Below are 15,891 nucleotides of genomic sequence, written 5' to 3'. Positions count from 1 at the left end.
ACATATGGTAGACCATCATACAAGCAGATTACAATCACTGCTTGAATATGCTAGACATGCCGAAAGGCATTTTAATAACAAAAAGAAAAAGAAAGCCCAAGTACTTGCTGTGGAAGATGGAGAAGTTTATTTAGTACAGTCCGGACAAAAGGGCAAGAAGAATGCCCAGGGAAACAAACAATCTGATCGGTGATCAGAGGACTTTGAAGGGAGAAAGAAAAGAGGTGAGTGCTTTAAATGCGGGAAAAAGGGACACTTGGCAAGGGATTGCAAGAAAAATAAGAAGGTAGCAGTGGAAGACAAAAACGATGAAGGTGAGGAAGAAAGTCAGGAATCACTAGATAGGAATAATAGAGAAGGGACAAATGAAAATGTGATAGAAGGAGCAGAGAATGTGATAAAAGAGGAAGTGCAGGAAGCTACCGATAGTGAAGAAAACGAAATATTGGATCTAGCCTTACTGAGCTTAGAGCTCTGTCTAGCTGACATAAAACCAGAAGTGACACTCTTGGTAGAAGGGAGGGAAGTCAAATTTTTGTGCGATTCAGGGGCATCACGAACCCTGGTACACCCCTCCAAACTACCAGAAAATTCAGAATCACATGACTTTATACTAGTAAAAAGCAGCTAATGGACAGCTATATCGTGAGCCTCTCTCCCATAACATTACAATAACAGATCCTGTTTCAGGATTAACCCAGAAAAGCAAAATAATTGTTTCTGCAAAATGCCCAGTGAACCTTTAGGGCAGAGATCTTATGCAACTATTAGGCATAGCAGTAGTTCCAACCATGCAGGGTATGGAAGCACAGCGACAAACTAATACTTTTGCTGTGCAAACGGAAGGTGAAACATTTTACTGGTACAACCAGGACTTAGTTATGACTGGCCCTGGAGCAGTAACCGAAGAGTTAATGAATGTAGCTATCAGTAAGTTCCCCTTCCTTTGTATTGACATACAACACCTGTTGCACTATACTCTGTATTATTGTAATACACCAGGACCTGACAAAGAATATGAACAAGAATTGTTTAGAAATCATGCAAACAGATTAGTACTGTATAATTTGTACTGGGACATGAAAGGGAACAGTGTAGTTAGCTGTTCATTACTCCAGGAGTTCTTTTCACTCTACAAATCGAATCTATTACCGCATGTTAGTTTAACTAAAGAGAAAGATTTAAAATGGGTAAACCTAGGAGAAAAAATCAGAAAATAGGAAAAACAGACAGAATCAGAACTGTCAGAACAGGGAATACAAAGACGGAAACTGAACTGGATAACACAAACACATCCAGCTGTACATTTGCAGTCCAGTGAAGACAGCTGAGAAGCCCTCTTGTTAGAAGAGGAAGAAAAAGCTTTGTTGACATACCAGAAACTCTCTGGTCAACAGGAAAGTCAGACGTAGGACTTATTCGCACAGCAGGACCAGTTACTATCACACCAAAGTCAGCATTTAGACCACAAAAGAGACAGTACCCCCTTGAGAAAAGATGCAGAGGCAGGTATCAAACCAATCATAGCAGCTTTACTTAAGAAGGGAATACTGGTGGAATCTCCTGATTCGCCATGTAACACACCCTTATTCCCAGTTAAAAAAGCAAATGGAGAATGGTGTATGGTCCAAGATTTACAAGCTGTGAATGACGCAGTAATACCAAGAGCACCTACGGTGCCAGATCCACATACCTTGTTGAATGATTTAAAACCTCAACAGACGTATTTTTCTGTGGTAGATATCAGCAATGCGTTCTTTTTGATACCAATACACCCTGACAGCCAGTATTAGTTTGCATTTACATTTCAGGGGAAGCGGTATACATATACGCGACTACCACAGGGCTATAGTGAAAGCCCAACGATATTCTCACAAGAGATGGCAAGTAATTTAGCGGGATTTATCCCACTGAGAGGTAGTCAAATTTTACTTTATGTTGATGACATCCTGCTGGCCGCCCGTACCCAGCAAGATTGTAAGGAAGATACTATAGCATTATTAAAATTTCTAGCAGTTGAAGGACACAAAGTAAGCAAAAATAAATTGCAGCTTTGGAGAAAACAAGTGAAATACATTGGATATGTAATATCCAAAGATGGCAGAACATTAGATGAGGACAGAAAAGTAGCGATCTTACAAGCACCAAAACCCACAACCGAGAAGGAAATGATGTCCTTCCTGGGTACGACTAATTTTTGTAGAAGCTGGATCCCAAACTATGCTTTGGAATCTGCACCTTTAACCGACCTGATTTTTACGAAGCCTATGGCAGCACAAGATTTAATACAGTGGACACCAGAAGCAGAATTAACTTTCTGCAAACTGAAACAATTGATAGCATCATCATTAGTTTTAGGATTACCAAATTATCACAAATATTTTTTTCAAACTGTAGATTTGCAAGCAAGGTTATATGACATCAGTGTTGACTCAACAGCATGGGGACAAACAATGCCCCATTGCTTGTTATTCATCACAACTGGACCCAGGCGCGGTCTCTACCCCACTGTGTACAAGCAGTAGTTGCAGCTGCAATGGCAGTGCAGACTTCAGCCTCAGTAGTGTTATTCCACCCTCTCACATTGAGAGTGCCTCATGCAGTCGCAGTCATTTTACTGCAAGAAAAGGTAACATATTTTTCCCCTGCTAGGCATCTTTCTTGTATGACTATATTGCTGAGCCAACCTCACATGACAATTGAATGATGTACTACTTTGAATCCGTCTACCTTGCTCCCAACTCCTATGGATGGCACACCCCTTAACTGCCTGCAGGTAATTGAGCAAAAGACACTGCCTAGAAAAGATCTCACGGATGTTCCCTTGGATGATGCCGAGGTGACATATTAAGTGGATGGCTCATGCAAAAGGAGTCCTACAGGACAGAACCTAACAGGTTATGCACTAGTTTCTGATACTGAGATGGTAGAAGAGAAACCTTTACCACATAGCTTATCTGCACAAGCAGCAGAGTTGATTGCCTTGACACGGGCATGTACCTTAGCAAAGGGCAAAAGCGTAAACATTTTTACAGACAGCCAGTATGCTTTTTCTACTGTATATGTTTTTGCACAACAGTGGAAGAATCGAGGAATGGTGACATCTACTGGCAAACCGATTAACCATGCACAGTTTATTTTAGATTTGTTAGAATCTATTCAGTTGCCTCAGAAAGTAGCTATTTGTAAATGCATAGCTCATACAAAACAACAAGATAGGATTTCAAAAGGCAATGCGAGAGCTGACACAGCTGCAAAGCAAGCAGCCTCAGAAGCATTTCTTTTGAACGAGGAATTACAACCTTCTGAGATTTTAGACTTAGAAATGTTAAAAACAATGCAGACACTTACTACACAAGCTGAAAAACAAAAATGGAAAAGACGAGGAGCAATTCTCAAGGAAGGGCTGTACATCTCCAAAGAGGGAAAACCGATATTACCATCTAATTTAGTTAGATATGCAGCTTTGTTGAGCCATGGGCAGAGCCATGTCTCAACAGGGGGGATGGTACAGTTAGTGAATCAGGTATTCGCTACGTACGGATTTACAAACTACACTAAAAAAATTTGCCTGTCATGCCACACTTGTAATAAACATCATGCACAAGGGGCGTTAAAGCCCAAGCAAGGGAGTTTCCCTACACCACCGTATCCGTTTCATACTATCTGTATGGATTTCATAGAATTGAGCAAATATGAAAATAAAAAGTACTGCCTTGTCATTGTGGATATGTTCTCCAAATGGGTGGAGGCCTTTCCGACTAGTAAACCAGATGCAGCCACTGTTGCAAAGACCCTAGTTAAAGAAATTATTCCTAGATTTGGCATACCGGAAAGGATCTACAGTGACAATGGTACACATTTCGTTAACCAAACTGTACAGCAGTTGAGCTGGTATTTTGGGATTTCTTTAAAACATCACTGTGCATATCACCCTCAATCTGCAGGGTTATTAGAGAGGCACAATGGAGTTTTAAAGAATAAGCTTAAGAAACTCATAGTTGATACACAAAAGAGCTGGGTGTACTGTTTGCCCCTGGCACTGTTGAGCATGAGAACTGTTCCAAATGCAAAAGGACTGACACCTTTCGAAAAGATTTTCGGAAGAGCTTATTATATACCTCAGTGGAAACCTCTCATGCCTGCAGACCAGGAAGCAGATTGGACACTTGCAGAGTATATGAGGAGTATGCTGAATAACAAACATCTTTTACAGTTTAATTCTGTTTCAGATAAAGACTAAACCAAACCATCCAAAGTGGCAGTAGCCCCAGGCACTTGGGTCTGGGTGAAGACAATCAAAAAGAAGAATTGGACGACACCAAAGTGGGAAGGTCCGTATCAAGTACTGCTGAGCATGCCCACAGAAGTCAAAATTGCAGAACGTTCATCTTGGATTCATTTGACACACTGTAAACTAGTCAAAAACGTTGAACTTGATAAAACTCTTGCTAACACACAGCAGCAGTAGAATGACAAGACCCAGAGATAATAGAAATGCTGAAAGACTTCAGCAGTGTTGCATAATCATCTTAATAACTGTATTAGTGACAATGTTCTTTTTGCTGTGGCCTTTCTTTTCTTCAGCCACCCCAGCTAGACTGAACAAACGTGATTCAACACTCGTAGACTGGCATCCGAACTTTAACACTTACCAAGCAATCAATTATATGTGTATGCTGAGACTTTTAATATTTCGAATTGTTGGATTTGCACAGCTATACCAACAGCATACGGGGGGGTGGGGTTATTGATGGCTGCTGTCCCCCTAGGGGTCAATGAGACCTGGGAAAACTTGATTTTTGAGACTACACCTGTAAAATCTAGAGACAAAATTGCATTATTCCTACCTGTTACACAAACAGGAATTGTATGCTTTTTTAAGAATGACACGATTCAAGTAGGTTGGAGTAGATGTAACGGTTTCTTATAAATGTTATATTAAACCTAAAAATGCTAAAAATGCAGAAACAATTTGTGATGCAGATTATGACTCATACTTTGAGTCCTTGCATAAAACTGTCAGTGATATACAACATAATCCTGTTCTTTTAAAGCAACTGTCTATTATAGATAAGAAAATGTTTCACGCAGGGAAGGTGTATATCAATACTAAGGCAGAAAACTGTTATTTCATATGTGGGAAAAAGGCATACAAATGGTTGCCTCAGAATTGGTCCGGCAGTTGTTTTTTGGGTTACCTGGTCCCGGCCATACGACACACTACAGCTTTGCCTCATGGGAGAATTCGAAACGTCAGAGACGTTGCAAAAAAACCTGAAAATCCAATCAAGAAACCTGAGAATCCGATGGGACAGATCGTAGCAGGCTGGAGAAACCATAACTCCGTGAAAGATAAGAGTAAACTAGCACACATGAACTTGAGTGACACTATCATATTCTGGGCTGGCATAGCCCCTGCGTATGGTGCAGTTAAATCAATTTGGGAACTGAGAAAGCTATCCAAACTTCTCGAGGTTATGAGCAATGCAACTTTTTCTGCTCTTGAATTAATGACTGATGAACTGAATGCAATGAGAACTGTGGTGCTTCAAAACCGCATCGCTCTTGACTTCACAGCGGCGAGAAGTGGTACATGCGCTTTAATCAAAGACGAGTGTTGTTCGTTCATTCCCGACAGTAAACACGAAATCAATGATCATTTGGAAGTGATTTAGCAAGTGTCAGACATGACCAGGCCAGGCCCAATCTCACTGACGGATTTTTTCCAGAATTTGTTTGGGGGGTGGGGTCCATCCTAATGAACATCCTGATTGCCATTTGTGTGGGATTACTTTTGTTAGGAGCATGTATTTGCTGTGGTATTCCCTGCATGAAAAAATTAATCAAAGATTTTATAGACATGTCAGTTTCTGAGACTTTATATCAAAGTACTGAAATTGAAGAACTGTTGAAAAAGGAAACACTTTCATAAGTTTAAACTGAATGACTCTCATAGCTGCAAATCCTCAAAGGAAGAGGTTAGGAGAAGAAACAAACTGTTTATGCTTTTGAAATAGAATAAAAAGTATTAACAGGGGGGAAATGTTAGAAAAATATGTATTAACATATGTGTGTAATGCTTATTTTAAATAAGGGAAGATTAACACATTTTCATTCTATATGCAGCATTAGTTCTATTTGAAATTGAAAACATGCTTTTCTGAAATTGTGCTTTCTGACACTGCAAGATGCACTCTGACCTAGTTTGCTAGCACAGCAAAATACATGTTTATGCTTTGGAAATGTACTGGAAAGCAGATGATTTTCTGCTAGGTCAGGAAATTAAATGGAAAATAATAATAATTTCTGTAGATCCATTTATTATGGACAATAAGCTCTGTTTGTGCTAATGAAAAAGTGCACAAGTTGCAAGAAAGTTAGATACTATAAACAATGAACTGCTTCAGAAATCTGTACTTGCATTGTGCTTGAATTAGCCATAGTACCTAGACTTGTAACATCACATAGCAAGAAAGTTATAATTGACCGGTGGTCATCAAGGCCATCCTGTTTACTGAAAAATATTTTTTAAACTTTGAAGAGTCAGCTAGAAATGTGAGAAACATCTGTAAAGTAACAGAATTGTGAACTGGTGATCTGCTACGTCAACCGTAGTGGGCAATGTCTTGAAAGAAAGGTATAATAATTGTGACACTTCCTGATTTTAGTCAGACAAACTCTGTAACTGCATTTTTTTGTCTCCTTGCGCAAGAATAAAGATACCTGAACTGAACCTTATGCTTTTGGTCTTTTGAAGTATTTCCTTTGACAAATATATTATAAGCTTCCAGGTTATTTTCTCCTGAAACTTGCGGATTCATAGCACAGCAGTGCTATTTCAGACTTCTCAGACATTTTGTTTATATTCAGGAATAAATCAAACTTCTGTATTCATGCTATCCAGTTCTCACAACACATTACCATGAAGAGATGGTTACACTACACTTAACTGTGTGTCATTTAGTTAAAACTCCGTGTATAGTGTATTTGAGTGAAGATTTTGAAATGTTGGTTCTGCATTGCCTCAGATGTGAGAATTTGTCTTGTAGAACTGAATGGTTTGTCCAAAGTGAACCTACTCAGAATAAAGGAATGTTTGTTTTAGTATGCATTCTCTTTTATCCAGGTATGCATTACCTTCAAAGTAGTATTTTTAGAGACAATCTGTGGTATGGGGCTGTCTTCACATAGGGTGATGCTAGGAATGGACTCCACTGCAAAAGTAATATTTAAGTTTTGGTGATATTTTTATATATATCATGTTGAGTTTATAGTCTTATTAATTTTTGGCATTTATTTTGTGATATTTATAACCAAGACATAACAGGACTTGATATTCTGTTGTGAATCTGTGGAGAGCCTTTCACAGGTGATTGCTGTTGAACCATTTCTCAAACTAAAAGATGAAACTAATCATTTTAGTTATTTCTAACATCATGTAATATTTAAATATTCGTTTAATTCTCCGACTACCAGTTTAATTCATTTCAGGGTAGCAGGGTAGCAGAGCCTATAAACAAACTTCCAGAACTAGTAAAACAAAAAAGGTGAACCAGGAACAACTGCAGACCACCGATTTATTTATTTAACCAAAATCGTACTAAGCGCCTTCACCCACACACATCAGGGCATCTTCAGAGTACTGACAATCCTTGTGTTGAACATCTTTTTAAATCCTTATGTAAATTGGATAATTGAACAATTAAACAATTAAACAAATTATTACCTACGCAGCTAAAAATTCTTCATTTAAAAGGTACAATCAGCAATATTTACATCAAAAATGAGCATAAACAGCCAGGACTTGTGCAAACTTGTTAATTTGTAAATGTAATAAAACCTTCTTGTCAAAAACTATGTATATGTAATACCAATAAATAAAAGTTAAAAATACATATATAAATATCTAGGTAATAATATAAATCTAAATAATTATTAAAATAAATAATTGTTATACAATCCAGCATAAAATCATTCATTGAAATATTTCCTACTAACATTAAAATTCATATTGTTATACAAAATATTTAAAACATTAAATTATCAGATGTTAACCTAATACATATAAGATCAAATAAATTGAGACTTGTACTTTAGTATACTTGATATAGAAATATGTTCGTTAATACCAGGGCTAGAACTTGCATTTAGCCGTAATTGCCATAAACATTCTTTAGCCTCAAGTAAGGTGTTGTCAATCACCACCTTTGTTATTGTTGTAGTATATAATTCTGTCAATAACAAAGAATAAAAATCTCTTAAAATTCTGGCATCTTAGACTATGCATATAAAGGGAACTAGTATTTTTCTGTTTTTTAATGTCTCTAACATGTTCCACTATCCTTTCTCGAAGTTTCCTTATCGTTTTGCCAACATAGAAGGCTGGGCATGATGAACATATAGCTAGGTACACCACCATTTTTGTGTTGCAATTACAATGACCTGGGCATCTAATTGTTTTGCCAAAATTTTGTACCGCCACATATGGTCCATCATTAATAAATTTACAAGTATGGCATGCCCCACATTTGCTCATCGAAGATGTGTTGAACAGATTCTTATTAACTGCCTCAAAATGTTCTTTAAGATTCATCCCCCTACTATAAGTGACCTTGGGCCCAGTCCCTAGATTATCAATAAGGTCAACATTATTCTGGAGAATACTTATCCAGGTCGCATGTACTATATTAACTATCCTGGGTGATATATCATTAAATGGTATAATAAAGGTGTCATTTCTAGTAGTGTTATTAGTCCTAGATGTACTGTTGTCAAAACCGTAGTTTAATATAGGTTTGTATATTTGATGTCTTTTAATATAAATCTCTTCACTAACTTTAACAATTAATTCTAATGGATAACCTCTATCCAGAAACATATCTGATAATATTTTAATCTCATTGTAAAATTAATGTCTTCACTAATAATTCTAGAAAATCTGACCATCTGTCCCTTTAGTAAATTCTTTTTCTGGTAATAGGGATGGCAACTATCAAAATGTAAAAAAGAATTGGAATGAGTTTTTTTCCTAAAAATACTTGATTCTAACTTACCCATGTTTTTATAGAATAAAATATCTAAATACTCACAATTGTTGTCAAATATCTTAAAAGTGAAATTCAAAAAACTTGATGTCATATTTAGAAAATTTTCAAACTCAATAAGCATTTGTCTGTTGCCCTTCCAAAAATAAGAATGTCATCCAGGTACCTTAAGTAAAGGGCAATGTTAGGCCAGAAACTAGAAGTAAAAACACTTTGTGTTTCCCATAAGGCTAACACCAAATTGGCATAAATGGGGGCGCATCTAGCCCCCATGGCCACACCTGTACTTTGTTTATAATATTCACCATTAATAAACATAAAATTGTTTTCAAGTACAATAGCCATCAGTTCACGTAACAATTTGCATTTAGCCTTATTAGACTCACTAAATTTCAGCAAACTTGTCTCAAACATTTCAAGACCTAAGTCATGAGGAATCACTGTAAATAGGTTGGTTGTCAACCTATCAATAGTTACCATTGTCATATCGTCTTCAATATCAACAAAATGTTTTCTAGCTTTTTCTAGACAATGCCAGGAATCTTTTAATATATGAGGCAGATGTTTTAAAGTTCCCTTACAATGCATATCTATATAAGCAGCAATGGCTTCAGTCTTTGAACCCCTGGCAGAGACTATGGGCCTAAAGGGTGGATTGTGTATGTCCTTATGGATTTTGGGGATACCAAAAATGGATGGCGTCATTGGATGTTCCACTAATAAAAAATTATATTCATCTTTGGTGATGACACCATCCATCAAAAATTCATATAGATACCAATCCACCTTAACATATGCCCTTTCCATTTCATGTTTTGACACTTTTTCATACGTCGTATTGTCACTCAACATTATTGTCATTTTGTTCAAATAGTCTGTTTTGCTCATAATAACAACCCCACCCCCTTTATCGGGTTTCGTTACCCTATATTTGTCGGTAGAAGTTAATTCCTTAAGACAAAATTTTTCGGCTGAAGTCAAATTATCAGAAGTCATTTTTTCATTCTTTAATATTCTTCTGATTTGTGTTTCACATAATCTCTCAAACAAATAAATCATTGGGTTCTGCGGGGGTATAAAAGTACTACTCCTTTTTAGAGTAAAACTAGTATTGTCTCTCTGGTTACATTTGTTTTTAACAAAAAAACAGCTTAAGGTTAAGTGCTCTAGTGTAAAGTTTTAAATTAATCAAAATTCTACCAACATCTAATTTAAATGAAGGGACAAATCTAAAACCCTTCTTAAAAAGTTTAACATAGGCAGCATTAAAACAAGTATCAGTATAATTATATACACCAAACCCTCCTTCTGTAATAACAGAACAGTGCCAGTCAGTGTTATCAGTGTCCTTCTCCTGTAAATACCATAGAATATGGCAATCTATCACCATTATCCATATAATTGTGGCATGAAGTGACACTGTCATAAATATCACTCATAAAATGACTAGTTTGATAAACTGGTGCCTCACTCATACATGTTATATTATTACTACTGTAACTACTATTTAGCGGTACCAAGAATTGGTTCTGTGCGTTGTCTTGTAATATGGTCAATTCTGCTGATATTGTTGACCCCCTTATCGGTCCCAGAGCCGCTCCGACCTTCTCATTGTCTGCTTCTCTAAAAAAAAAAAAAACCCTTCTCCATTCTCATTATTAACTCTATAGTTCTGTTGTAAACTGGAGTGGCTGTTAGTAGTACTCAAGTTGTTCTCAGCAAGTGAATCGGCCACAGGCTGTTTGGATAACCGCCTCATGCTTTTAAACTCTTTGAAATGCACATATACTTTTTTATTCTTATAATCATTGGTGTCCCTTGTTAATTTAAGATTCTTAGTTTCTAGCCCTTTACTAATAAATCTGTCCATATCTTTGATAATATTATCAAGACAAAATCTATTAAATTCAAATAACAAGTCCTGGCGAATATTCTTATCTAAAATGACCAATTGTTCATTTAAAACAGCAAGTTTACAGTTATTGTTACGAATAATTAATTTAATCAGTTCTATACCTGTTCTATCGAACAGTTGCAGCAGTTCATCAAATAGTTCTGTCCCTTCTACAAATCCAAACGGAAGTTTGAACACACGAAGTCCCTTAGGTACTTGACCAAGCTCAAGGGACCTCACCAGAAAAGCGTTGTCCATCTGTAAAGTTTTAAAAGATCTCAGAGTCTTTTCAAACTCTGACAACTGTTTGTTCAAACTACCTAGGTCATTGTTTTTGCTCCGTGAGCCATCCTGGAAAACTGGAGCAGCTAAAATGTCTTTAATATCCATCAACAAATTTTTTCGTGCCTCAGTGTCTCTAGTAACGCCGTCCCTAGTGTTCGATGCTTTGTTCAAAGGTGGGTTCCCAGACTGAACATTTCCTGCATTGGCCCCTCCTCCTATAGAACACGCCGAATGATAACTAGCTGACGGTTGCACCGGACTCGATCCTGGTGCAGAATGTAATGTAAAAAGTTGCTCCTGAGACTCCGTAATGGCCATATTGGTAACCACAGGAGTATTGTGCCCTTTCTCCTGTAGAGCTTTAATGAGATGCTGCGTAGTCTCCATATATTGAAGAAAAAGTTGCTCCATAATGAAAACACAATAGTCCAGGTGAAAATAAGTAAATATAAATGATATTAAATCAGTAGTCCACCAGCGTAATGGTAAGCCCAACAAGGTACTAAAAACAAACTTCCAGAACTACTAAAACAAAAAAAGGCGAACCAGGAACAACTGTAGACCACCGATTTATTTATTTAACCAAAATTGTACTAAGCGCTTTCACCCACACACATCAGGACATCTTCAGAGTACTGACAATCCTTGTGTTGAACCTCTTTTTAAATCCTTATGTAAATTGGATAATTGAACAATTAAACAAAATATTACCTACGCAGCTAAAATTTCTTCATTTAAAAGGTACAGTCAGCAATATTTACATCAAAAATGAGCATAAACAGCCAGGACTTGTGCAAACTTGTTAATTTGTAAATGTAATAAAACCTTCTAGTCAAAAACTATGTATATGTAATACCAATAAATAAAAGTTAAAAATACATATATAAATATCTAGGTAATATAAATCTAAATAATTATTAAAAATAAATAATTGTTATACAATCCAGCATAAAATCATTCATTGAAATATTTCCTACTAACATTAAAATTCATATTGTTATACAAAATATTTAAAACATTAAATTATCAGATGTTAACCTAATACATACAAGATCAAATAAATTGAGACTTGTACTTTAGTATACTTGATATAGAAATATGTTCGTTAATACCAGGGCTAGAACTTGCATTTAGCCGTAATTGCCATAAACATTCTTTAGCCTCAAGTAAGGTGTTGTCAATCACCACCAAGAATAAAAATCTCAACATTCTGGCATCTTAGACTATGCATATAAAGGGAACTAGTATTTTTCTGTTTTTTAATGTCTCTAACATGTTCCACTATCCTTTCTCGAAGTTTCCTTATCGTTTTGCTAACATAGAAGGCTGGGCATGATGAACATATAGCTAGGTACACCACCATTTTTGTGTTGCAATTACAATGACCTGGGCATCTAATTGTTTTGCCAAAATTTTGTACCGCCACATATGGTCCATCATTAATAAATTTACAAGTATGGCATGCCCCACATTTGCTCATCGAAGATGTGTTGAACAGATTCTTATTAACTGCCTCAAAATGTTCTTTAAGATTCATCCCTCTACTATAAGTGACCTTGGGCCCAGTCCCTATATTATCAATAAGGTCACCATTATTCTGGAGAATACTTATCCAGGTCTCATGTGCTATATTAACTATCCTGGGTGATATATCATTAAATGGTATAATAAAGGTGTCATTTCTAGTAGTGTTATTAGTCCTAGATGTACTGTTGTCAAAACCGTACTTTAATATAGGTTTGTATATTTGATGTCTTTTAATATAAATCTCTTCACTAACTTTAACAATTAATTCTAATGGATAACCTCTATCCAGAAATATATCTGATAATATATTGTAAAAATTCATGTCTTCACTAATAATTCTAGAAAATCTGACCATCTGTCCCTTTACTAAATTCTTTTTCTGGTAATAGGGATGGCAACTATCAAAATGTAAAAAAGAATTGGAATGAGTTTTTTTCCTAAAAATACTTGATTCTAACTTACCCATGTTTTTATAGAATAAAATATCTAAATACTCACAATTGTTGTCAAATATCTTAAAAGTGAAATTCAAAAAACTAGATGTCATTTTTAGAAAATTTTCAAACTCAATAAGCATTTCTCTGTTGCCCTTCCAAAAAATAAGAATGTCATCCAGGTACCTTAAGTAAAGGGCAATGTTAGGCCAGAAACTAGAAGTAAAAATACTTTGTGTTTCCCATAAGGCTAACACCAAATTGGCATAAATGGGGGGTGCATCTAGCCCCCATGGCCACACCTGTACTTTGTTTATAATATTCACCATTAATGAACATAAAATTGTTTTCAAATACAATAGCCATCAGTTCACGTAACAATTTGCATTTAGCCTTATTAGACTCACTAAATTTCAGCAAACTTGTCTCAAAGATTTCAAGACCTAAGTCATTCTGCCATCTCTCAGTGAGCAGAAAGCAGATAAACTAATCCCAGATGGGCCACCATCCTGTTGCAGAATATGCTCCCAGACTCACTTATATGTGGCACATATGCCTTTGGGGAGTTTGGGGATTGCCATTTTACCTACAACATGTGTTTGAGATGTAGGCGAAAAACAGAAGCTCCTTGTGAAAATCAAAACAAACACAGAGAAGATATGCAGACTGTGCACAGAAAGTACCCCAGATGAGATTCTGACTGGAGAGCCAAGTACTGTGAGATTATAGTGCATCATTATACCACTTCATAGTTGGATATTCAAGATGGCCTAATTAATGAAATGTATAGCAATTACGTGTGGCTGGCTTCATCAATATATATTTCAGACTGAGAAGTGGTGCAAATCTCAGACCACTTCATACACATTCTGAACTGTAGAGTAGGCTGGAGGCACCAAACTTTTTAAAGCTATACAAACGCACATTGTAAAGGTCAGGTTTAAGAGGCAGTGAGGTGAATTTCTAAAGAATACAGTTTGAGATGCCATGGATACTCAAAATGGTATGCACTGAGGAAGCAGACTTTTTTATTAAGGAGGACAATACACCATATGATAGGGAAAGATATGCTTGGAGTATAGCTGAGTTCTATGCTGAGTAAATTTTAATGAATTAAAAAATATATGAATATTGAACATGGAGGAAATGTGTAGCTTGATGCATCCCTTTGCAGAGCCTGCTACAAAGGAAGTGTTTCCTGGTGTTCATCAGCACTTGAACTTCTGGGTAATGTTTTGATTATTTATGAACATATAATGTAGAAAAGAACAAAAATGCTTTGTATAATTTGTGGGCCTGGTCTTATAGGTGGAGATGTCAATATTAAGATGTAGTTTGTAATTATTCTTCATTATCACAGAGCTTCTACATTGTGTGTAGCATTAATCAGGAAAAAGTGTTCTGTGTATACTGAGTTTATAAAAGAGCTGCAAACGTTTTTTAATGTGCCTACCACATAATATGCCACATGCAAAATGTTACGAGAAGGAAATTCTAGTGTTGAAAGATTAAAATTGTTTTGTTTCTTATACAGACACAAGTAATAGTGAACACAATATCATCACAAGGTGACTTAACACAGGGAATGATTTCATCTGCGATACTGAAGAAAGCTGGTTCACGCCTTCAGGATAAGATGCAAGCTGCATTAAAAGGAGAGAGAAATATAAAGGCTGGCAGTGTTATAAAAACTGATGCATGCAGCCTGAATTGCAGTACAGTGTACCATGCAGTATGTGTTCAGTGGACAGATCATTTTGCTATAAAAGTAAGTAATTTTATGAATTCAGTCACCCAGCACTTCATTCATAAAGTATTACTGCTAGAAAAACAGATTTTTGCTTGCTTATGAAGAAATATGTTGACTAATAATTTCATAGAAAGTAGCTCTGTGTTTGTGAATGACACAAGCATGATGAATCTATTTTGTTTTTCATAAGTCATATTTATAATCAAGTCATATTTTTCTTGAACATTTTACTCAGTGTATTTTGACTACATTTCATTTAATGAAATGATAAAGCATATCATCTGATAAGGAATAATACAAAAATGAAAAACTGGCAAAGACTACAGATTTTTGTACTTTTTTCCTCAGAACTGTCATGCTCAACGGCACATGTACTTGGTACCTCTGCACACCTTAATATCATACTCCATTTGCTTAAGCTCAGCAATTCTTTTCTGCTGGTCGCAAAGTTCTGATCCTTGACCGTGATGCTTATTGGTGAAAAGCTCTCGTATATGATGCCTGGAAACAAATCTATTAATTTTCTCTGTGGCAATCAAGTAATCAAGACTGGAAGAAACTCCTGGCACACTTCTTTACCAGGAGAATGGTGGATTTTGAACATTCCTCACATAGTCATCAACAAGCTGATACTGTGCTCAGCTGTAGATCTCTGCTGAAGCATCCTCACAAGGACTGAGGTTCACACTGCAGGCCATGGTGTATCAACTTTGGGGGCATGTTTATTTCCAAAACATCCCTTCAACCTCCACAGCTTCTGAGTTCATTTCATATTTATCTTACCATGGGTTGAGCATGTGGACATCCTCCACTTCAGCCGATGATGAAGGACTCTGAGGAGGTGCATCTCCGCTTCCACTTTGGATTTATGTTCAGTACATTGGCTGTAGATTATTGTTGACCATGTTGATCTTACTGAAGAACATCTAGGGTCATCTAGCTTTAGGTCAGGGA

At 36.4% G+C, this 15,891-nt stretch overlaps 1 protein-coding gene across 1 annotated transcript in view; it reads left to right on the top strand.

Moving 5' to 3' along the window:
• The window catches only part of LOC122804843 (protein mono-ADP-ribosyltransferase PARP9-like), a 1,196,663-nt gene that overhangs the window by 656,211 nt on the left and 524,561 nt on the right, over positions 1–15,891 (top strand). The window contains exon 4 of the mRNA XM_044074996.1: positions 14,722–14,955. Within this exon, the coding sequence (XP_043930931.1) occupies positions 14,722–14,955 (234 nt within the window). The remainder of the gene's footprint in view (positions 1–14,721; positions 14,956–15,891) is intronic.

Source organism: Protopterus annectens, chromosome 6.part0 (assembly GCF_019279795.1).
Source record: "Protopterus annectens isolate FY-2018-M chromosome 6.part0, PAN1.0, whole genome shotgun sequence".
Lineage (NCBI taxonomy): Eukaryota > Metazoa > Chordata > Ceratodontiformes > Protopteridae > Protopterus > Protopterus annectens.
This window is presented reverse-complemented; position numbering and strand designations above follow the sequence as displayed.